General features: G+C 35.5%; 2 protein-coding genes across 2 annotated transcripts in view; one reads left to right on the top strand and one right to left on the bottom strand.

Annotated features, from left to right (window-relative positions):
- LOC128552511 (E3 ubiquitin-protein ligase TRIM71-like) overlaps positions 1 to 10,045 on the top strand; it is a 30,109-nt gene extending 20,064 nt beyond the window's left edge. Inside the window, exons 3-4 of the mRNA XM_053533559.1 lie at positions 3,018 to 3,096; positions 7,589 to 10,045. Of these exons, the coding sequence (XP_053389534.1) occupies positions 7,663 to 9,141 (1,479 nt within the window). The 5' untranslated portion in view covers positions 3,018 to 3,096; positions 7,589 to 7,662 and the 3' untranslated portion in view covers positions 9,142 to 10,045. The remainder of the gene's footprint in view (positions 1 to 3,017; positions 3,097 to 7,588) is intronic.
- Positions 10,046 to 10,177: 132 nt separating this feature from the next.
- Positions 10,178 to 20,236, bottom strand: LOC128552512 (uncharacterized). The gene is made up of 8 exons (XM_053533560.1): positions 20,022 to 20,236; positions 18,435 to 18,552; positions 17,773 to 17,873; positions 17,179 to 17,320; positions 16,619 to 16,713; positions 15,538 to 15,643; positions 14,006 to 14,292; positions 10,178 to 13,133 (listed from the first exon to the last, which is right to left on the bottom strand). Exons 1-8 carry the CDS (start codon positions 20,187 to 20,189, stop codon positions 13,008 to 13,010), a joined length of 1,143 nt encoding a protein of 380 aa, XP_053389535.1. The 5' UTR covers positions 20,190 to 20,236; the 3' UTR covers positions 10,178 to 13,007.
- Between the last annotated feature and the right edge of the window lie 6,133 nt (positions 20,237 to 26,369).

The following is a 26,369-nucleotide window of genomic DNA, read 5'->3' as shown; positions in this document are numbered from 1 at the left end:
AAACTTTTAACATTTAGAATTGCAGAACTGCACTATGCTTTGACCATTTACAGTACTGTATGCTAGTAAATACTATTTACTGCTGCTGTAAGACATAACACCCTCACTTGCTTTCATTTTTTCGTATTTACAAAACAAAAACACATTTTCCCAAATTCCATCTTAAAAATTATGGTAAAATAAAACACCTAAAAATGCTACTGTATTTTTGGAAAGTTACTGGAAACAATTTTTTAACCTAGATATACTGTACTGAGTATACTAGATCTACTTTATAACAGTTGCATTTTTACATTTTATCCATTATTACAGGAAGAGCATGTCAATGTGTACAGGATTGTAATAATGTCTTTTACTTTTAGTGATGGCGAAAAATTCAAATTTACTAAATTTGAATATCAAATGAATAAAGATAATAATAGATCTAGAAATTTGTTTTTGAACACATTTATTGCATCCAAATGTTAAATGGTAGGCCTAAACATCTTATGTACCAAGCATCAAACCACAACGGATTGAATCTGATGTTTGCCACAATCATTACATTATTCAGTTTACATCTCCAAGCTGAAACTGAAAGTGGCTATTTGCAAAATACAAGAAATGACCAACACTCCCTATTACTACTGTAACAGTAATTACGTATTTAATCTATACTGTACAGTACATTCGGGATAATACTTACAGTAGACATGAGAAAATATCCAATCTATTAACGCACTCATTCTGCAGAAGCTAATGTCACCAACTTCATGGTGCAACTGAAATGAGATCATTCTTCTTGACTGGCCGTTGCTAAGTTACGTTGGGGTACCATACGGGTCAGATAGATATATAAAATTCCAAACAGAGCTACGACTGAGGGGAAGTAATTACATTAGAAGCAATGCTGAAAAGCTAAGACTATACTCGTTGTCTAACCTTGGTAGACACAAAAAAACGGGGTTCTTCTGTTAAATTTATTAAACTCGAGCAGACTTCAAATAGATCCATCAAAAGCTGTAGTACAGTACAGTAGATCTACATATAGATCTTAAGTAAAAACATGTTAGTAGCTGGACCCAGCCGGTTCTGCCTAGATCTATCCTCAGAATACGACCAAAAAATAACAAAAATGCAATACCCATTAACAGCGTCATCCACGGATGGCTCATCTCATAGTGTGCGTCATCCGTGGATGACTCAGTTACGTATGGTAAGTAAGAAATGTTATAGATCGCCATCCACGGATTGCTCATTATTGATGTTGTTAATGGAAGTCATGGAGAATTAATATGACAGGCAATATAGGCCTACGTACAATATTTATTTTATTTATCTATGAATGTTAAAATTCAAGCATAACATCACAAAAAAAAATTACATCTAAAAACACCTGTTTTCTTATTTAAAAACCATATTCTGACTTCAGATAATTCCCTGTTTAATGTCCATATTCTAAATTTGGCAATATCTTAAACGTCACGCATTTTACGACTCAGCAATTCTGATTGACTGAAAGTCATCTCAAATGATAACCAATGTTAGAAAATAAATTCTAAAAGTGATTCAACCTAATTAATTTCGATAACAAGATGCAGTATAAATGATAATATTTACATATTACTTTGTGTACTAAACACCCCATAACCAGGAAACGAGGAAACGTCGTTACGAGTCAATATTCAGTGACGACCTATAAACGAATACATGAACTTTATAATCATCACTGAATTACCTAAGAGTAAACATACCGTATAGACATGATAAGCAATAAATACTAGTTTTCAAACTTTATAAGATGTAACTACAATGTATCACAAGCTATAAAGGGAGGTAATTAAAAAGAATTGAATCAATAAAACTTTCTATTATGTTTATCAATGTCCAAACCTTTGTCAAATTTTAATGAAAACAATATAGTGAAACTAGTTTTTACCAAGAAATTAATATATCTTACGTTGACAACGAAAAATGTGACAGCCACATTATAAGCAAAGGCACTGGAAACTTTAACGCTACTGGCTTAAATGCAGATATGGTATGGGCCTTTTTGCATCTGTTACCATACAATTTACTGTCATACTCTGCTCAATATATCCGACTTGTTTTCTTGCTCGCTTCGCTCATTTGTTCTATGAAATTAATAAATAATTATATATTCTGACAATTAATTATAGAGTCCCAAAAAAGTTTATTCATCACTATCAACTTTTAGGAACTTAATTCAAAAATCTATATGATTACTAGGTCAAAAGAAATACGAAATCACATTATAAAAATTAGAATATCATCTACAAGTAAATTTATTTCCATAAGAACGTTCAACCATATAATAATATTGTGCTAAATTTTTGGTCCGAATTTCACCCATTCATTTTATCATATCGGTGTCATTCACATTTGGCTCTTTCCGGGAACACTTGAAATTGTGTCATACTGAGCAAAAACACGAGTTCACACACCTCATATTTGTCTTAGCAGCGCAGGACGTCGCGCAACCATTTTTGCTTTTATCTTTTTATTTCATGACGGATTTTAATAAGATAAAAAGTGTCGAAGACAGGAAAACGAGTGCCAAACACTTCGCCCAAATCCCAGTGTGTACGTTACCTACACATTTGGTCCGTGAAAAAAGTTTACGCGAAGTGTTTGAGTATTGAGTTTCTGGCAAGCGTGTTGTGCTGAGAAAAACACTCGTTTTTTTCTGTTTCCGCCCCTTTTATATTATCAAAATCAGTCAAGTAAAATAATTAAGAAAATTATGAGCAAAAATGTTACCTGAATCGAGCAATTTCCCCGTGTGTACGGCGCCAATATGTTACTTGAGTTGGCCACGCCGCTTTTGTTATAACGAGATCCAGCTTTATATCTAGGCTATCTTAAATATCTAAATAATAGATAAACCCTGTCAAACTTAATTGATTGCGAAAGTGAAAATTGATGTATTGCACATAGAATGACATATTATCTTATATCCTTGACCTTATTCATATATTCATATCATGCGTGTTTAATGACATGACTTATTATTTCAGTATTTCTGACATCAATGTTACCGTTGTCGGCTCAAAAAGATGAAGATTTTTAACACTTTGGATAAATTTTGAGTGAGAGGTAAGCTCGGTTTCATAAATTTTAGTTGTTTAATACAGATTTACTATGGTCAATGTTCACACTTTAAGGGGACGCATACTTTGTAATTAGAAAAAAGTGGGTAGGGTATGATAAAATTTACATGCAAAAAAGTACAAGGTTTTGGTACATGAAATGGATACTGTTTCAACTGTTATAAGTACACAAAGGATTGCTCACTAAAATAAAAATGAGAAAACTGAAACAAGAAAGTTATTGTTGTATTACATAAGACTTATTGTGTACATTCAAAGTCAACAATTAAGACTTTTTGATGCGAAAATAATAGTGCTTCACCTTGTCCAAACCTTTATCGATGTCCTACAGATTCTAATTTAAAGAAAGAATGTGAGATATGGTAACTGTCTTGCTTTTCATTTCGCATATGTAAGCTAAAACACATTATTTAGTTTGTTTACAAAGTAGTGCATAAGAAAAGATACGGTGGTCAAGGAATGCCACATTCCAAAACTAAAAGAGTATATTCCCCTTAATACATTAAACATTTATCGTTACAGAAGTCTAGTGGCTTACAATAAGGGCCTAGAAATGTTGCCATTATTAATTTTTATCTTGGTATTCATGAACTACAATGCACTTAAATATCAAAACACATTCAACAAACTTTTGAAAATGTATTGTCTTAAAAATCCCTAAAATAAGGTATGAAATTTGGTTGAGAGGTCCAGTCAATGTGTATATGTGCAAAAGTAACATTCCAATCTTGTTCACAAAAGTTACTAATACACAGCAGGCATGTCAATGATCAAAACTGGACGAATATACAGTTATCCTCACTTTAATGTCATTTATAATTTGTTCTTGAATTCTCCACCATACTTTTCATAACTCTGTTTGCACGAGTTGCACGAGAATGCTGTCATTCACGTAAAAAAATGGGGTCAAATAAGTTGTAAATGCAATATCATCTAAACGTAATTAATGGATTATGCAGTTCAAGATAAACTTTATCTCATAACGTAACGAACATGTATAATATTGTAACAACAACTTTACTTACACTGATTTAAGTAGCAGTCGGTTTATAAGTGACTTTATTGATTCATTTTGTGTTTTGTTATTGTTGTCAAAAAGTATAACGGAAGTGCCTCACAACTGAAGCGGAAACCAGTTTGATGCGCAAAGTAGTCCAATGTAAGTAATATTTATTGACAAATGTCCACAGAAATTAATAATTTTCTAATATTAAAGACGAATATCTGAATAGGATTCATTATTTGATAAGAAATTATAATCATCGACATGTTTTTTTAAAAATCGTACACGTGCTGACACCTAAGTTGTCTCCCGTTGTTTATTAGAGTTACCTTTCGTCCGGCGCAGTAATACATTTGCAGTGAATCGCCGAGAAGTGGGAAAATTAAAAACCATGTAAATAAACTTCAAGATGAGATTCAAGTGATCGCCACTATGCATTTAACCCGCCTGACCTGTGTAGCATGTTACATATCTGTTCTAAGGTATTCGTTGTGTAGAATGTCATGTTATGCCCTTGCAATGCTAATCCCACTCTGACTTTTTTTGTTTACATTTTTATCAATGAGAAATATGGCGTCCATCCCGAGCTTAAATGACGTGGCGTTAAATTTTTACATGTTTAAGCAAACCTGGTGTGTTAGAAAGAAAATCTCATCCCTTCAACATTATTTGGAACACTGTTATTGTAAAAAACCTGTTTTTTCCTTATACAAAAGCTTTATATTTTGTGTAGAATGTACTTTCACAAAGACCTCTGTTTTCCTATTACATTCATAGTACCACATCCTTATCCACAAAATACTGAATATTACAGGTGTCCATCAGTATTATATCAGTTTAGGAATATGTTTTTTATTTTCCCACCATCGATTTCTTGAATATGCACCCCTTCCGCATTTCTGTATGAACTGTGAATGTAGCAATATGCGTCCCCTTAAAATATGAAAAATTACTAAACGGTATCTATGTAAACGTAAAATAAACATGTTTGTGTGTATAAACAATTTTGTGTGTTAGGTTTAAAAATACGTAACATTATTATTTTTTTTAACATTAATATCAAAATGCTGGAGTAAACAATATGTAAACAGATTGCTGTTACAAAAGTCTTTAGACGACATTTACTTGTGTTTCTCTATTGGTCTAAATATAACTAATTTTGACATGACTTCTTATATATATATCACCGGTCAATAGTTCGTGTTATTGACTGGTCTATAGTTCAACACTACAATCTATTGTGCTAAAGACAAAGCTTAAAGAAACAATGACAATTTATTTTTAATGCCACAGTGTAATAATACACTTATTGATCGGAAAATAGCATAATGCTAATGTTATATGTTTAAAAGACCGACTCAGGTTTCTTGTATCTTGTATCTTGTATCAAATCAATCGTTTTGTGATTCTGATCTTGGGCAATTGTTTTGACTGTTGGCCAGTTTGCCATTCAGTAGGTGTATAATATCATATCGAGGCCAAGTTAAGTATATTTTACGAGACGTTTTTAAGTGAGGAAATTATTTAAACAAAAAGAACACTCAGTCATGTAAAATTTGAAAGCTGTAGTTATTATACTTCCTGACAGAGTCTGGAGATCATTTCATTCCAATGGCCTCGTCACTATGACATTGACCTATGGTATATTGACTAAAAACATGTAGTGAAGTCATCACGCACGGGAAATGTTGACGTCCGGTTTTTCTCAAAACGCGCATATAATCACATATTCTATCTTATAAATTTGAATAACAACTCATGATATATATATTTTGTAATTCTAAAGTTATCTTTTATTGTGTTAAATTTGTGTATTTGTGTATTTGTCGATGCCATTGTTAATAAAAATGTGCAGCTGTTGTAGGCTAGTTTTCTGCTGAGATTTCAGTAGATAATGATCTTTGTGTTTTGGTGAATCATAAAATGTTTGGTTCTCAATGACTGTAGTCTTAACTATAGGCGAAATGTAGCAAGTGTATTAATTCTAGTGATTTGAAAAATCTTGCCAATTATAAATCTTTTCCGATATATATTGTACTTTAAACGTTTCCTGTCCGTTAACAATATGAAATAAATGAATGCATTGGTAATATGGTGGCATATTTCTGCATACGATAATCATAAAATTTTCATGAAAAGTGTATGAACTTTCGAGAAAAAAAACAATACTTATCGAGAAAATATTGAATAAGCTTTCGTGAATTTAGAAAACGTTTTCGTAAAAATATTATCTGGTTAATATCCAGACTATTTGTCAAAATAGTGCCCAGTACTGCATAAAGATTACTCTATAAAGACAACTTCTGTTTTCATGAAAAAAAGAAAGTTTCGCTAAAACCTCTTATTTTCGCAAAAAAAAAGTTTTGTCGCCATTTTTCTGCATACACTTAAGTAGATAATTTTCGCGTAAAGTTTAAGTTGTTCGCGATATTCTTCTCTTTTTTTTCTTGAAAGTTTATATCATTTTTATGATATTTTCTAGATTATCGTATGCAGAATAACACAACATTTTTCAAGATAATTTTTTTTCACGAAAACATGCATGGTTTCGCAAAAAATATCTTGATTATTTATTTATTATTACATGTTGTAGTTGGCACAATCGTGATTTTTTTTCACTTAGAACAAGAGTTTCTTTTAATGAAAGGTTTTTTTAAATTTTCACGAAAACTATACGAATTTTCGCGAAAAATATCTGCTTAAGTGGATGCAGAAATTTGGCACCATAGTACTTAGGCAACAAGTGATATTTTATTAATATTTTACTATGATGTCATGTCCGGTCATGTCATCAAACTCGTTCGGGTATAGAGTATCTTTTAATAATGATTGATCTAATGTATAAGCAATGTGAGATATGGACATTTTGAAAACCGTCATGCACTATTACTGAGGTTAGTTCAATAGTCTTTCCTGGTACCGAACTTGTTCTAGTAAATTTGTTTTGGAAGATTCATGAATTGTTGCTCAATAAATGTTATATTCAGTGTGTTTAAAAATAAACTATTGACATTAAACAAAATCGGACAAAAGGCGGTTACAACATATCATACTTATTGCCTAGGTAAACTAGTCAGTACTAACTTCATATTTCGTGCACAGCTGAGCTGGTAACTCCCTAGTTCTTGCTACCATAACTTAACTGACGCTATTCTTATTTTGTGATTGACGCGTCTATCCGTAACATCAAATAAAAATCTTTGAGGCTGAATGTTCTTAGCTAGTAACTCTCGAGCTCAGGCTAGCTCCTAATTCAAACTGACAGTGTGCACATGTACTCTGATCTACAGCCTAAGGAATGTTAGTCTAACAGATGATATCGTTTCAAGTGATCGCCAGCTTCAATTTATTGGACTGAAATACCAGACGACACCTATAGCATTGAATAAAACTGGTTGCAACCGGCCATGCATCTTTAATTCAACAGTCATCCAAGTTTGAAAAGATAGTTCCAAACAATTTTCTTTATTTTCAGGTTGCCCAGTCAATGAGCAATAGACATAGTAAAGCTGGTTTCGTAGTTTCGGTTGGCTTGGATGACAAGAAAGTATGTCCCAGTGTAGTACGACACCAGACTCTGTGCATGGAAGGAAGAAAAAGAAAAAGAAGAGACGAGGAAAAACGTCAGACAGTAAAGAAAAAATTGAAAGTGACCAACCTGATGTCGGCAACATATGTTGTAATCCTTGTAAAAATGTTTCGGGAAATCATATTCCTGCGGAAAAGTTTTGTGTAAATTGCTCTGAATATTTATGCAAATCATGCAGTGACTATCACACTAAACTTGCTGCAACTAGAGAACATTTGTTGCAAGACAAAGAGAGCGTGCCTAAGGATAAGCCCAAGGTCAAGGAAAGGGCAGTAAAGTGCTATTCACATCCTGACAATGTGATAGATCATTACTGTAGGTCATGTGACCTAACAGGATGTCAAGCTTGTATAACTTTACATCATAAGACATGCACGAAAGTGGACTATATGTCGAGTACAATAACTGAACTGAAAGACAGCAAGGCGTACGGGGAATTAAGCGACACATTAAAGCTATTAACAACTGAGCTCGATTTTACTGGAGAAGCGCTCAAATGCAATGAAAACAAGACTGAATTCTTAAAAGAAACAGCAAGAACAGCAATAAAAAAGCAAAAAGATGAAGTTTCAAAAATTCTTAATGATCGGGAACATGAAATTTTGGAAGTGATAGAGAAAATGGACAAAGATAAAAAGACGAAATTAAAGTCAGCATCTGTGCAACACAGTAACTTGATCTCGGAAGTAAATTCGTTGACCTCTGACCTTGAAGAGAAAGAACAACGTGGGAACCTGTTAGAGTTCTTCATTACTATGAAAAGAGACCACAATCTTCTTCAAAAATTGATACATAAATTTCAAGTTCTGCAGAAAGAAAATGAAACACCTAATTATGGATTTGCCCCATCGATGCAGTTGTGCGAGGCGCTGAAGAAAGCCGATGCTATCGGTTCAATTACACAGTTATCTGCTGGGCAGAAAAGACACCTTACATTCCGTAAGGCTATCAGCGTGAAATCAGAACAGGACTGGTATTCCAATTGGGTGGGCAGTGTCTGTGTAATATCGGAAAGAATTCTGGTTACAGCTGACCAAGGTTTTCTCAAGGTAATAAACACCGACACTGGTAAAATTATATTCATTCTGACCGTTCCAAAACTACCAGCAGGTATAACTAAAACAGCGGATAAAGAAATAGCTGTAACAATAAATCAGGAGAAAAAGGTTATGTTTTTCTCCTTTGCAGAAAATGGGGCTTTAAGTTTCGAACGCGAGTTTGAGGCCGATGGGGAATGCAAAGGCATAGCACATACAAACGGAAAGTTAATACTGACATTCAGCAACCCTGGGAAAGTTGAAATTGTTGATATGAAAGGAACAGTCTTGAAATGTTTCAAAGAGGACATGGTTGAATACAAATTTCTAAAATATTGTAGCTACGTAGCGGTCAGCAAAACTAAGGATATATTTCGATGGAAAAGTCATTGCCTTCTATAGGGATGACGAGCTTCGAGAACCATGGGGTATGGTAACAGATGAGAATGGATCAGTTTTCGTCTTCTGCGGAATGTCTTGTAACATACATCAGTTGACAGAGGACTGTACTCAAGTGCAAGTATTGAGAGAAAGGGGACCCGGACCACCGTGTGCAGTAGACTACTGCAGGAAAAGTAAAAAACTTTATGTTGCAAGGCTGGCTGGGGAGCATGTGAATGAATATATTGTAGAGTAGAACATTTATTCTTTCAAATGTACTAAGCAATAAATGACAAACTCACAGGCAACATGACATCTGAATTATTTCTATTTGTAAAAGAAGCTGATTAATTCTTAAAAACAACGAAAAGGTCAGTCATATTTATACTCAATGACGTACAATTAGACGTTTTGAAGACACTCCTGTATAAGCTATTGCTTGGTTAGAACAAACTTTTAACAAGCCAGCTTATTTGCTTCTTCCCATGGAAGGGATTGGCTCTGGCAATATTCAAGCCGCGAGCAGTGTTGTCCCTGTACCATTTCCTTTGGTACAGACATGATGTCTGTATTTTTTCTCTTTATCATTATTGGCAGAAGTTCATCACCATCACCATCATCATCATCATCATCACCACTTTTATAATATCACGTTTAGCAGGAACAGACTTGTCTGGGTATACAAATGCATGCTACTTTTAATAAGTTTTTTTTGGCTAGTATACTTCAAATGATCCATTCCGACATATATTTGATGAACATTGTTTGCATACATCTTCTTTTTTATTTGTGAATTTTCATAGCCTAACTTGATAAACATGATAGCTTTAAGTTTAGACTGTTGTACTGCCCTTCCACTTCAGCAGTTCGAAATATGAGTGCGAAACTATTGTAAATGTAAATCAATAAAAGAACATGATAATTAGAGTAAGTCAGTTTTATTGTGTTACAAATGACTAATGTATACTTGTCAGAATTCTGAGAATCAAGAAAAGTAGGTCCTGGTTCAGGAAAGAAGAATTTTGATGGTATAACTTAAATTGTTGAGTTGGCCAGGCCCGAATTCCGGTCCCCCCCCCCCCCCGCCACAGTTGGCCGAGAAGTGACCCACAATCATTAAAGTTGCACCCAACTATTTTGGCAAAGGAATATTTTCTCAAAGTTTAGACCCAGAAACGCACCAAAGGCCAACATTTCATACCTATACTTCAAATTTTCAAGGGGGAGAACCCCCCCCCCCCCCCCCACCCCTCCCAGCAAAATGAGGGGAGTATCACTCCAGTACCTCAAAATTTAGACCAAAAATGCACCAGAGGCCACCATTTCATACCTTATTTCAAAATTGTCCATGGGGAGAGCCCCTGACCCCCCTAAAATGACAGGGATACCCTTCCCATACATTAAGGTTTAGACCTAAAAGTGCACTAGAGCCCTAGCATTTCGTACCTGTATTTCAAAGTTTTCCACAGAGAGAGCCTCTGACCTCCTAAAATGAGGCGAGTACTCTCATGTATCTCAAAATTTAGACAAACAAGACCTATCGTAGAACACGAAATCCCCCCGACCCCCACTTGATGCATTCAGTAATTGCACAAGGAACAAATTATTTGGTCACGGTACACAAAAGTTCTACTGTTCTGGGTCAATGTGACATTGACCTATTGACCTCTAAATCAATAGGTGTCATCTGCTGGTCATGCCCAACCTCCCTATCCACTTTCATGATCCTAGGCCCAAGCATTCTCAAGTAATTGTCTGGAAACAGTTTTACTGTTGCCGGTCACTGTGACCTTGATTTTTAGGCCAAATCAAAAGGGGTCGTCTGCTGGTCATGACCAACAATCCTATCAACTTTCATGATCCTAGGCCCAAGCATTCTTGAGTTATCATCCAGAAACCCTTTAACTGTTCCGGGCAGTGTGACCTTGACCTTTGACCTACTGACCTAAAAATCAATAGGGGTCATCTGCTGATCATGATCAAGATCCGTATCAAGTTTTGTGATCCTAGGCCCAAGCATTCTCAAGTTCTCATCAAGAAACAGTTTAACTGTTTGGATCAGTGTGACCTTGACTTTTGACCTACTGACCTCAACATGAATAGGGGTCATCTGCTGGTCATGACAAACCTCCCTAACAACTTTCATGTTCCTAGGCCCAAGCATTCTCGAGTTATCATCCGAAAACCGTTATACTGTTCTAGGCCACTGTGACCTTGACCTTTGACGTACTGATCTCAAAAACAATAGAGGTCATCTGCTGGTCATGACTAACCCCCATATCAACTTTCATGATCTTATGCCTAAGTGTTCTTGAGTTATCATCCGGAAACCGTTTAACTATTCCGGCCACTGTGACATTGACCTTTAACCTACTGATCTCAAAATCAATAGGGGTCATCTGCTAGTTATGACAACCTCCCTACCAATTTTCATGACCCTAGGCCAAAGTGTTCTTGAGTTATCATCCGGAAAGGGATTGGTTTACATACAGACCGACCGACATCTGCAAAACAATATACCCCTCCTTCTTCGAAGGGGGGGGGGGGGGGCATAAAAATGCAGCAGAGGCCAACATTTCATGTCTGTGTATCAAAAACTTTAAGGGGGTAGACCCCAATCTTCCCCCAACACCAAAAGAGGCCTCCCTTCTATACCTACGCCCTCTTGACGCTATGCACCTCGATGATGACGCCTTTGTTCTAAATATAATTATCCGTTTATTAAAGTCATCGCATCGTTCAATACGGAATACTTGTATCCAATACGGAAATATATTGCACAGTAACTTGGAATAGATGCAAATCCCTGATTTGAAGAGAAAAATAGGTATATACAAATATGGCTCATTTACTTTCAAAAAGTAAAACATAATCATCATGTAGTTATATTTCCAAGTAAATAAATTGTCAACAATAAGACATAATTTACAGATATAGTGGACGCAACTTGACCCCGATGGTTGACCTTTGTATTATAATACATAATGAGGCACAACCTATTATTAAAAAGGAGTGTACATAAAACACAGCTGCATGAGAAAGTGGAAATATAAATGTGTGCAATTATAAATTAAGGTATTGGAAAGTTTTAACTGATCAAATGCAAGTATACATACTTTGATACTGCACTGGATACAAATATATTCCATATAAATATACATGGCTACCCTCATCACCCTTTATTTCTACAATGAAGTATTCGATATGAATAATCAGCCAAAGGTCAACCATCGCGGTCAAGTTGCGACTTCTATACAACGATCAAATTTGTTTGACGTCATTTTGTGACTGTTGTGTGACGCATAAAACAAGAGAACAATCATAAAATTATAAAATAACGCTGAACATTCTTATTTATTCTAGTGTTTTTTTTCTGTCTCATGGGTGAAATCAATATAAATCAAGGTGTTCTACACCTTCATAGCCTCCCACGTGATGACAATCGGCAATATCCGTCCGATTACGTATTCTCGTGTGTTACTTCGATATTCTTCGGCCATAATCGTTGATAAGTGGAAAAATAATTTTTTTCGTAACAACAAGAAAATAGCGGCATTGCACCTGAAGAATACGAAATGAAACAGATGTATTTTCGAATGCCATTACGACTCCACTGCCTAAATTTAGCTTTGCTAATTAATTAATGAGCAACGCCGTGAGAAAACCAACAGTGGCTCTGCAACCAGCATGGATCCAAACCAGCCTGCGCGTCCGCTTTTAAGGCTTTTTAGGCTTTTAAAGCAAACAGCATGGATTCTGACCAGCCTGCGAAGGATCCATGCTGGTCGAAAAGCCATTATGTTGGTTTTCTCATGGCGCGGCTCTAATAATAATTGAACTTCCATCGTTAATTTTCGGTAACGATGCGCATATAGTTCCCACGGAATTCATGATTTGCCTTTCGCCTCTTCTTGCTGCATGAATCTGTCAACGTGTTTGTTCATATGTACTATTTCCCATTTCTTCATCCAAGGACCTTGAATTGTTGTATCAAACTCTTCTTCCTCAAGATCCTAAAATACAAAAAATATGAGAACTACCTAGAAATATTCATTTGCACAAGGAATGATACCAAGGTAGTCAGGCAAGTTTTGAAATTTAGACATAATACACCTTGTGAATCATAAGACACCATATGAAATGAGGAAAGCACGGATGTAAAAACTACCAGCTAACAGTCACTAATAGTCGTAATCACCGGATATACGGTCTGTCTAAAAGAGAAGCTATAACGAGTTAAAGTGAAGGATACCATCGCCTAACATTAACCAGGAATCATTTGGTTTTAAACAGTCTGGAGACAAGTGCAAAACCTACTTCTAACTGGCTGATCCTGTTTCTTAAACTGAGATCATGTCGTATGTTCATATACCGACAATGAAATGAATTCATATCTGATTTTGTTTTCTTACCAAGCCAATCTCGGCTCACCTCTGAGGTTAGAAAAACCCGACTTTAAAGCATAGGTATTTAGGATCTATTTTAACAGACGCTTATGACTGATGCCAGTCTATGATAATCTGCCTCTGGTTGTAGTTGCAAATAGGAATATCCGGTTTGAGAGTAACTGTTTTAGCTGAACGAAGGCAACTATGAAGATATTTTGGTATTTAGCGATTTTACCTAAACTATATATAATAAGTGTACGAATCGTCAATTGCCATTAAATGCACGAGAGTCTTTTGGCATGGGGGATGCCAGATGGGTTTATCCGGCATGGGTAGACACACCGGAAATTGAAGTCCGGTGTACAAGAATAGTTGTTCCTGGACGCTATCTTGGAACTGGCCAATGTAAAAATGCATTCCGGGACTAGTCTCCAAAAATATTTTTTTAATTTTCAGATCAAGTGAAGAAATCAAAATCCATTTACAAGTCTACTTACTGCTTTACCACCTTTTATATACTCTGTCTGTACAATGTGTCTGTTAACCGCATCAGATGATGACCAATCTATTTTAAAATTTGGATCTTTAGAGCTTCTCATAACAACTCCATCTTTCATTCCCCATAGACCGGCTGGGTCACTAGCTCGCTGCCATCTTAAATCGACGCTCCATCGGATACCTTCGGAAACGTTCGGTAAACTCCGGTGTGGAATCATATTGTTGAAGAGCACCAGTCCGCCACATTTTACCGGCAAAAGTCTGCGGTCTCGCTCCAAATCAACTTCTGTGGTGCGAAAAGAAAAATTATAATATAAAAGATGTTTGCTTACATAACTTGTTCCAAGTAAAAAACTATATACTATTATGTTTCAAGTTTTCGACCAGTGTTCACTAAAACTTCTCATTGAAAGTAATTCGGGCATCTTTTTTTTATAATAAAACCAGTTATTTGAGAATTAAGTTTTGAAGGTTAGAACAGATTCCGCGCGTCAGCTAGTAATAAACTATTTTTGCACAGCAGAGGTTCGTCTTGGCGCAGTACCCTGGTTCGTCTGAAGACTATGTCATGATGACGACAATAAGCATATTTCTATGCTAATGATTTTAAACAGTTATTTTATGATGACGAGGTGGATATCCAAGTTTATGGACCATTGTAATATTTAACGAAGCCGATAGGCGGAAGAATATCACCTTGGTCGGGTCTGTTGGATATTCACTGGTATTATCATAGAGTAAGTATTTTATTCTATTACAGCAATGAAAAAGAGCAGTATCGCTAGTACAATTATTGTTAGATAGTTCATGTGAAAAAAATTAATGACCGTCAACCCTGTTCTAAAACTCCCGAAATGCAAAAAAAAAAAAAAAAAAATGTCAAAAGTTACAATACTCTGGTTAAAAGTTTGTTACGCTATGGTATGCAAATGTACCTTCCATGTAAAATAAAAAAGGGATATAATAATAGTAGCTCGATCTGGGGTGCTGTATTCGGCTCAAGTTGAGTTTGCCAGATCGGATCTCACGAGGCGCGCGAGCGCCGAGTGTGATCCGTCTTTGCAAAATCAATGAGAGCCGAATACAAAATCCAAGATCAAGCTACTGCAGTAATAACCCTTTTATTATTTACCTTCTTTTTGTTTTTTGTTTCGTTATCGAACAAAATCCTAAATGTTTGTCGATGTCAAAATGGAAATGAGTGAAGTTTTTGTGTGCGCTGTTTATAGAACTGTGTCATGTCATGCATATAAAATTAAAGTAGTCGGGCAATGTACAATACAAAAGGTACGATGCGGATTTTTTTCTGCCTTTTCGTATTTACTTGTGAAATACAAGCTGTATTTTGACAGAATCTATAACGGTATATAAAAAAACCTATATGTACCGACCATAAGAAAGATGATTATATACTCGCTTCTATTCTGCAACTATTACTTCAAATATTTTCATGAAACAACCTTTCTTCTTTTAGGTTAAACGTTGAAATCATTGGAATTTTTCGTATACATCACTAGAAAGAAAGTTTTACCTAGCGTTTTCTGCATTTCGTCCTCTTCAAGCATTGTATAAAAAGTATCACCCCAGCAACACTGGTGAGTAGCTACACGTCCACTTCTATGACCTTTGTCAGCTACCTGAAGTATATAGAGGATATTTGTTTGTTTTGAGTGAATATGGAATATATCTCACTGAGAAGTGAGAAAATTTCAAATATTTTCACGAGCGCGTAGCACGAGTGAAAATGTGAACATTTTCTCACTTCGAGGTGAGATATATTCCATATTTACGAAAAACAAACAAATTTTCTTTTTATTTTATGCTCAATCACATTGAGATGTGCATTTTGCAACAATTTTTAATCTCAGCGCGGGAAACAGACGCGCGTAAACAGACATGACATCAGACGTGTTGTGACGTTATAAAGACGCACACAACATAAAGTTCCATTTTATTTTATTTTTTGCTGCATAACGTTATGAAATTCTTATTAAGTAAAATGATTTGAATCGAGAAATATACTATAAAGAACAAAGAGCGACTACAATTTTCATCCAGTTTTAAGCAAATAATTTAAAATTCATACACAATGTATGAGGGGGCGGAGCTATATTTCTCACAGTGTGAAAATATTTGACTGATAGAATACAGTATTTCATTAGTTAGCATAAAATAAATACAAATTACTCCGATTATACGTCTTGCGATGTTATTATATTTTCGAGTCATTTGGGACGCGGTGGACTGCATTCAATATTTACTAAAATAGAATTCCCCTTATGCCGGTACTAGAGGCGTGAGAAGTGTTGTACGTTTCATTACCTCTCATGAACAGACTAAACCAAACCGAGTCTGCTATCCATTTACTTGTATGTATTCTATACGGCTACAGGATTTTTTAAAAATATTTTATAGCAAAACATTTTTTAGCACCGAAAGTATTTAGCGTGTAAGACAAACTCCCAACGGGAAAGGCTTGAGTAAACTTGCGCATTCAATTTCTTACATTAAAGGTATTAAGATTTTGTCAGTCCGTGCAAGCCCACGATGAATATGCAAGGATTTACATTTTATGACAGTTTGTTTAAAAAAATAATACAATTATGTCATACCTCTAAACAACCATTCTCTTCATTGGCGTCTACAAATGGAATCCATGCTGTAGGTATGAGCATATTGTACGTGTCATTGTCCAGGTAAGATACATCTACAAAACAGACTAAAAGGTTATACTTTCAGAAAATGAACAAATAAACCGCTCATACGACTCATTTACAACTTAAACATATTAAAGATTGTACTTTTAGAAGATGAATGAAAAACTCTCCCATTGCATTTGTGACGGATGATGCTTCACTTGCGGGGAAAAAGTAGTGTATTTTTTCAAGGTGTGTGAAAGAGAAAGATGTATATCAGAAAACTGATAAATATGACTCCTGTGTCTTTCTTAGTTTTCATTTACATGTGTTTGTTATTTAAAAAGTGAACTTGTTTTTTTTTATCAATATCTAATTGTTCTTTGCACGTGACTGCCGTATTCCCGAACAACAGTCGGAGATACCGGACTATTATCGAACGGAAAAGAGCTCCTGCCTCGCATCGACTATGGGTCAGACTTGTTTCTTAATCTCACTGAGATAGCGAGATGCAATAAAAAAATAAACAAACTAACCTTGATGCCAAGGCACTGTTGTAACAATATTCCTTGGGACTTTTGTGCGTAAATTCCATGCTGGATTCCCTGCAATATCGGGGCCTATCAGCTGTTCTACGAGGTTTAGTAGTCTTTCGTTCGACCATATATCTTTCAAAGCCTGTAATGAGTATTAGAAGTATTTGCTACACCGTGACTGTAGATAAAATGTCATTTTATGCAACTCCTTCATGATCATACTGATGGACAAAAAACATGAGGAAGAAACACCTTGTTTACTAGTACTCTCTTCTACTGAAACATGGTCAGATTTAATATTTAAGAAAATATATGCAATGTATCTTTCTCAAAATAAATCAATGATAACATTGAATGACAGAGGTAGATTCAGTTCCTATAATAGTTTAAAAAGACAAAATAAATTTGATGTTGAAGTATTTATTAAATGCCTGTTTTAAAACTCAGTCTAAACTAAACTATTGTAGTAGTGTTGATTATCTCTAAGACTTTGAGTACAAACTTCAAAATGTAACGTTATTTAAAACGATGGTCGGCCTTGGGTTTTGAGGTCAGACGTCATGTATGTCCCGCATGAAGTTTCTAAATACTTACCTGAGGTACTGCCCCAAGTTTTGAACAGATTATGTTGGCTCCCGCGAACTCACTCTCAATTTTCGTCAGTCTCTCTGTAAATCCACACTCCTCATATAAATCTGAAAACAAAACGACATACATAAATACTCCTTTAACAACACATCCGAAGAGCGGATACCTCTCTATAAAGGAAATTATTTTATTTTCTGTTATAACTAAATTAACCTCTTCAGAGTACATGTAAACTATGTGTACATGAAGCATATTTTATTCTTGTAAACGTTGTTCGCTTTAGAGAAGTTGAATTATATTTCATGAAGTATGATTTCATGTTTATATACTTCCTTTCATATTTTCAAGATTTCTTTTGTAGATGCCAAATGTTCGATTTACTACGCCTGTAATATCTAACTCTTCGTAAAGGAGACGCATATTATTATGTTGTCAAAACAAACTGGTTCGACGGATATAGTTACAAATATCTGCAGACGATAACACGGGAAGCGTGAATGGTGATACGTATCAGAGAAGCCACAGAAAAAATATTTCTACAGAACCTTTTTGGCGCTTTTGAATCAAACGCAGGAGGATTGAAGATGAATATTTTTTCTACAGTGAGTGAAAGGTTTGAATCAAAACCTACAATGTGAAAGTCAGTTATTAAGCGGAGAAAAACGTACTTTTTATTTTTCCCGCTTTGAACAGTTTCTGTGCGAGGTCGTCCACTATTTGGTTGATACAATCTCTCGCAGGCTGTAATTCTTCTTCCGTGAAGAAGTCTTCTATCACCAGGTAGCCCTAAAAGCAGCATGATATTAGGACAAGGTACTATATGCAAAGAAATGAAACTTACATAATGCCGCGAGCTGGAATGCACAATCGTTGCCGTCATTACGTTTCCCATAGACAAACTAAATAAATATTTGAGCAGCACCACGAGAAAACCAACATAATGCGTTTACGACCAGCATGGATCAAGATCCGCGCAGTCTGGTCAGGATCCATGCTGTTCGCTAACGGTTTCTCTAATTGCAATAGGCTTTGAAAGCGAGTATGTTGGTTTTCTCATGGCGCGGCTCATTTCTTAAATAAAACTTGGGGCAGCGAGGGTAGAAAGCTGCATTTATAAAAAAGGCATCCTTTAATCAACCCCATACATCTTCAAGTCTGGACCACAGCAAAATTTCAGTTTAACACAAATAGAGAACTGCGTTAGTTCGAGATCTGAATTTATCTAAATCACGGACTTTGAATTGCAAAACGGAAAGAAAACCTCATTGTCCTTTTCTAGCGTACATTAAGATAATCAACTTCAGTCGTATACCTTTATGGAGTTTTGTTGGACATAAGAGTCACAACGACACAAGACACATGCCATATGCTGACTTTTCCTGTTTGACAGTAGAGCTAGACCCTAGGTACCCATCCGGGCATTATTTCAGCTAAGTCAGCTGGATGGCTTCCTCACATGAAGAATTCTACACCCCGAGCAAGGTATCAAACCAACATCAGTATATGGAAGTGATTCGAAAGCACCACTTTACCATGGAGGCCTCCTTAAGGTATTTCAACACTTATATATGAGCTGCGCCATGAGAAAACCAACACAGTGCGTTCGCGACCAGCATGGATCCAGACCAGCCTGTGCATCCTCTGAAAGCGAACAACACGGATCCTGACCAGACTTCGCGGATGCGCAGGCTGGTCTGGATCCATGCTGGTCGCAAACGCACTATGTTGGTTTTCTCATGGTGCGGCTCATATATAGGTTTTCATATCATTAACAGAAGTTACGACATTTCTATGGACACAGATCCGTCAAAACCGACTGTTTCCTCACAGACATGCTACCCAATCTACTCGATCCGACTCCGCAAATGACCAACAAGGAACAGATCCAGGATTTGGTTTTAAAGGAAAGGTGAACTTTCTAGGAGGTCTATGTGTATGCATTATGCCCAAGTTTTGGTAAATATACCGCAAATGACGTATTTTATATGGTTTTAGCATGACTGCTTGACACAAATTCATCTCTTAAATTTCTAAATTTTCAACAAGCAACCCTACAAGTTTTTTTTTATTTGACTGTCGTCCAGTCCCACCATTGCAGTAATTATTGATTCTGACGTTTAGGCTATTAAAGTAAGTTAGGGACAGGCCCTCATTACACCCTCGTTAGCAACTACGTGTCTCGAACCATGGGGTCCTACATATGCAACTGGTAGGCTACAACACTACAGTATTTGGTAAACCCAAACAATACTTACATTTTCGAAATACTGTCGGATCAGATCTTCGGGTAATTGTCCAGGCTTTAGCTCCTTCGGTTGTGGCAACATCGCTCTTACATCAAACAATTCCGGGCGAGCTTTATCTGTATACCCTGGAAACTGTTTTTCGTCTGCATCACCTTTTTGTTTATTTACGTCCGCCATTTTACCTTAAGTTGTATGATTGTACATTTGTAAATAGCCAGTGATAATACAAAGTCCTACATCGTAGATATAACCATCGGCCAAAGTAATTCAACAGTTTGTTTTTCGCATATTAACATATGTATACATGAAAGAAGACACACGGACAAGACAAGTAACAAGTAAATATAGATTGATATTACATAAGGAAAGGTTACTAGGTAACGATCAATAAACACATGTCGCACATCGTATCTACATGGTACGTAAGCATGATAGTAAGAGACAAATGTTGTTGGTAGAAGATATTCTAACAATCACTTTACAATGGCATCGACCTTTCCGACCGGAAGAGAGAAACCACTTTTTTTAAACCAAGTTGGAACAAAATCTGAAATATGTGATTGTTAACCAAAACCAAATATGAATGGTTTTAAGTTATGAAAAGTAAAAAAACATCATGACGATATGTATACATGTCAATGATTTATCGTACTATGTTTTTTTCAAATAACCACATTATAAATTCGTCACTGACCTCAGTGTCTGACCTTAGACGGGTTCATTGAACGGATAGTGACGTTTGAACAAATATCGCATTTATTAAATTAGCAGATTGAGTTTGAAAACATTGACTGGACATGAGCACAGTAGGTAAAGGAGAATGGTTCAAGACAGAGATTCAAACCGGCTTGTGCTGTCGTATATACTGTCTGGGCTATCCAAACGCTTCGATAACATGATGCAGCTTTAACAATTATATTTTCATTTATTACATACTCTTTTCTTTTTCACCTTTGAAATATTTTAGATCATATTGGTAGATCTGGCTCTTTGCTAAAGTTTTATCCGGGCAAACACCTTTATTTATGATCTAGTTATTAAGATGTGTATTCGCTTAACTGTGATATCGCCTGACTATGGTACACTGTTTACTGCAGCTCAGTATTTATCTCGTGTGGAGTGAGTGAGATACTTTCTTAGTTCACCTTTTCTGACATGCATAAGACTTTTTAACATTTTACTAACCCGCTAAACCCTTACTTCCCGCCGAAAATACACCGTTCCTTTGCAGTTACATATTGGGGAAGGTCTCGAGACTACTCTTAATTTTATCTTGTACTTAGAGATAATAATTTCAAAATAGGATGGGATGTCTACTTGGGTACCATAACCCAATTATTTGTCTAAATAATGACAATGGACACTTTTATTTGCGCGTTTGTATTTGTTAAAATGGAGTTTTGTATTTAGCCTTATGTATGTTTTTTGTGTATTATACAGGCTTTCATGCTTTGTGATGGCTTCTTCGTAACGATCGGATAAAGGTATATAAACCGTGATCTGACAATCCTAATGAGTTCTAATCGGGTGCGTGACGTAATTTAGCGTGTGTCGTTGCATTAATTCTTTTTTTAGTTCAGTATTGTCAATATTATTCAGGCTATTTGCCGGCCCGAACCCTTTACTGCATGTGAACTAAATCCTGATATATATTTGCCGGCCCGAACCCTTTACTGAATGTGAACTAAATCCTGATATCTATTTGCCGACCGAATCCTTTACTGTATGTGAACTAAATCCTGATATATATTTGCCGACCCGAACCATTTACTGTATGTGAACTAAATCCTGATATATTGCCGACCCGAACCCTTTACTGCATGTGAACTAAATCCTGATATATATTTGCCGACCGAATCCTTTACTGTATGTCAACTAAATCCTGATATATATTTGCCGACCCGAACCCTTTACTGCATGTGACCTAAATCCTCATATATATTTGCCGACCCGAACCCTTTACTGTATGTGAACTAAATCCTGATATATATTTGCCGACCGAATCCTTTACTGTATGTCAACTAAATCCTGATATTATATTTGCCGACCCGAACCCTTTACTGCATGTTAACTAAATCATGATATATATTTGCCGACCCGAACCCTTTACTGTATGTGAACTAAATCCTGATATATATTTGCCGACCCGATCCCTTTACTGCATGTGATATATTTGCTACCCGAATCCTTTACTGAATGTGAAGTAAATCCTGATATATATATATATATATATATATATATATATATATATATATATATATATATATATATATATATCCCCGAACCTTTTACAGCATGTGAAGTAAATCCTGATATATATTTGCGACACGAACACTATAAGTATGCGTTTGAACTAAATCCTGATATATATTTGCGACAGAACCCTTTACTGCATGCGAACTAAATTCTGATATATATCTGTACCCTGAACCCTTGATATTATATTTTGCCCATGCAAATATCGCGCAAGTTCAATTTTTTCACCGCGTGTATATATTTCGTCATGTGAACCGGACATAAACCGATATTTAAAACCAAGCATTAGGTTAAATTGTGCAACACCCACCCCTCTCCTAGCACCAGCTTAAGTGGAACTTTATTATAAACAAGTAAAATTTTGACGCAGAGCATCATGTCGCCGGAGAGCTGTCGGATAATATTTTGAAGATTAGATTGGAAAAAAAGGCTAATAAAGCAATAACTGCTATTGCGGTGCATCGCATGCCGTTGAGAGGCTGAAAAACGTCGCATCCTTGGTGAAAATACCCTAAAACCGTTACCCTCTTACCATCTTAATCTTTTTTCTTTGTTTACAAAACCCGAGCTAAGCCTTGTTCTGAAACCCACGTGCCAGCATTCTCACGAATAAGAACGGAAATCTACGACGGCAAATATTTTTCACATTTTCAAACAATGAATGCAAAAGATTTCTTGTAATCGAAACATTTCAACAAATTATATTATATTATATATTTTATCATGAATGGCCCATAGTTTGGCAATAAAGTAAAAAAGAATCACGAAATTTATAGACTTTTCTTACAGGTTGAAGGTCAGTAATTTTGTCTCATATAAAAAACGACAACTTCAGTTCGTCTTTACGTATCTTTATAGAACATCACTTTTTCCTACACCTATTTTTCATGAAAGTTCTATCATAAATTAACGACAAAAATGAAAAGAAAGTAGAGGGTTGAATAGTTCCTAGTGAAATGCCAGTCGGTTGTGGTCTGCTACCCTAAAAATGGCGCATATTTGCTCTTGTCCGCACAATAAACCTCTACTTTCGGTTTAGATCTGCAAAACTTGCCATGTGGGGTGTATAAGATGACATTGGTAAAAATAGAAATCTGGCCAGATGATGGCAGAAATGGGCTACTTTGATTAGAATCTGATAGAAAATGAAAATGTTATTGCAGTTTTGTTGAAAATGAGGATAAAACCCAAAAATATCACATTTTCACTGTTTTGAGTGTATTTTTTTTCAAAAACTGCATATTTATAGCCTGCTGATTGCTAATTTATGGCCACCAGTGGTAAATGTGAACATATTTAACAGTTTAAATGTGTAATTTGTATGCAGATCAGAATAGAAAATGTCAAAACAGGGCAAAACAAGGCTGCATTAAGGGTATTTGCTTCAAAATTATGTCCTGATAGCTATTTTTGACAAATTTTAAATCTGACGCTTTGTCTTATGGTACTGAACTTGAATGTCATAAAACCTTAGAAAATGTTGATATCAAGCTAAAACCTTTATTTTTTTCATGCATTTAGGTTTCTTGTACATTTCAAATGAAACTGGCACAGTGTCAGAGAAAAAAAAAGTTTTTCTTATAAGATGACATAAGATGACATTGGTAAAAATTGAAATCTGGCCAGATGGTGGTGGAAATGGGCTACTTTGATTAGAATTTGAAAGAAGATGACAAATTTATTGCAGTTTTGTTGAAAATGAGAATAAAACCCCAAAATATCACATTTTCACTGTTTTGAGTGTTTTTTTTTTTCAAAAACTGCATATTTATAGCCTGCTGATTGCTAATTTATGGCCACCAGAGGTAAAAGTGAACATATTTAACAGTATAAATGTATAATTTGTATGCAGATCAGAGCAGAAAATGCTAAAACAGGGCAAAACAAGGCTGCATCTAGGGTAACTGCTTCAAAATTATGCCGCGACAGCTATTTTTGACATAATCTGAGGCTTTGTTTTATGGTACTGAAAATGCCATAAAACCTTAGAAACTGTTGATATCAAGCTAAAACCTTGTATTTTTTCATGCATTTAGGTTTCTTGTACATTTCAAATGAAACTGGCACAGTGTCTGAGAAAAAAAGTTTTTCTTATAGACATACAGACACTAAACAGAAAAATGGCGCAAAAAAAATGGTAGTCGTATAATGGCGGATACAAATAGTCCTCAGTTTTTTTTTGCTCTTTAGAGCTAAAATCACATGACATATCTATGCTTGAGGTGTAGGTAGCATTTTCATAATGAAATAACAACATGACAAAATTTTTCATGGAAACTTAGAGCACACACCACCAGTATAATTTGGGGTCTTATTTTTTAGCTGATTTTGCAGTTTGTGTGTTTGACTGAAATTATTTTTCTTGCATCAAATATGACCCCCACTTTTCTTTTGATTTTTATTTAGCACTGACAATATTCTTTAAGAAAATGTAGGTTACAGACATTTAAAATGGGTCCTGATGTGTGCTGCGGCCATTGGAAAAAGGTCAATTTTATATAGAATAAAGAACAACAACTATTTAGTGTGTTATAACCTTTAAACATGAAAACATTTCATCAACGACTCATTTCATGCAGAATGTATTCAAGCAGTGAAAAAGTGTAATTAAAGCACCCGGTCTACAAGTGTTGAGCGGATGTATTGCGTGTACTTAGCACTTAATTAAGTGACATTTTCAGCCTGTCGATTCTGTTGTTTCTGTGATAAAAACGAGTAAAACGCAGGTTTCAGGACACTAAATTTAGTCTGCTTTCATTATAAGATGATACGGCATGCCTGGGCGATGTTTATTATTTCAATTAAGAAATAATGAATATGTCCCTATATATACGCACTCGAGATTTAATTATTACGCATCCAAAAACCTGTCCATATTTTATTAACTGAAAAAAAAAATGCTGTAACATATTTATCATTTCGATTCTTACCACACAAATTCTTCGCATTTTACAGAGATATGCTGTTAAAATGGAAAACGTTGCATAACGGAATTTTCCTGTATTCAATAAATTTTAATCAAAAGTATCAAGTAGTTAGGCTGCAGGTCTGATTCAAAGTTTATGTAGTCTATGCACTGCACTGCAATATGCACACCAGAACATTGCGGCATGTATATATACTGGAGTATCTATCTATCTTCCGGATATTATTAGCAGATGCGTAATCAGTAGTATGGAAGAGCATAAGTGTCAGGTGTATGTTATTTATTAACTAGAAATTTTAGGTTACTAACTCGAAATTTCGAGTTACTAAATTTCGAGTTAGTAAGTAAAAATTTCGAGTTACGTATCTCGAAATTTCGAGTCATTAACTACAATAGTTTACGTTGAAGTATAGGTCCTTGCCAAGGTGTATCCAGGTCATATAAATAAGATGACCGGGCAGCGTTTGCTCATAGACAATATAACTATTTCAACCATGTTTATTTATTTGTTTATTTTAGTTAGGAGTCTGACCAAGATCTGGTACCTGGACAAATCTAGATCTTGGGGAGAGGTCATAGAAGGTGACCGGGAAGTATTCAAACTTAGAATATTTTACTATTTTGACCATATCTGGAAGGTGTTCGACCTAGTTCGAGCCTTACCACCTGAACATACTATACATGTAAATGAAAGTCAGGATACAGTTTGAAATCTGGAGTAGCTCTAGAGGCTATGGTAGGTCATACATTGATATATGGTAGTATATGTTTAAGTCCCTACATGTTTGATACAATAATGGACGCATAGATAGATGATTCCACTTGTAAGAGTCAAAAATCGTCCTATATATTTTTGGCCTTTGACAGACGGACAAACCTTCAAATTTTGCTGATAAAAGGGCAAGATTGTAGCTCGAAATTTCGTGTTATTTACTCAAAATTTCGAGTTACGTAACTCGGAATTTCGAGTTTATAAAAAACGCATCTGGCACTAATGCTCTTCCGTACAGTAGACTACAAAGGAAATATATTTACAAAGTATTTGCAGTGAGATGTCAAAGTGAGAAAGTGAGACAAAAACAGTTACGTGTTGGATATACAGACTAGAGTAGTAAAATCAGGTTGTGAAACGCACTTTGCTGCAGCTAATTGCATGCATGTTGGCATACTGCCTG

This window comes from Mercenaria mercenaria, unplaced genomic scaffold (genome assembly GCF_021730395.1).
Source record: "Mercenaria mercenaria strain notata unplaced genomic scaffold, MADL_Memer_1 contig_2865, whole genome shotgun sequence".
Classification (NCBI taxonomy): domain Eukaryota; kingdom Metazoa; phylum Mollusca; class Bivalvia; order Venerida; family Veneridae; genus Mercenaria; species Mercenaria mercenaria.
Note: the sequence above shows the minus strand (reverse complement) of the source record. Positions and strands in the feature narration are given on the sequence as shown.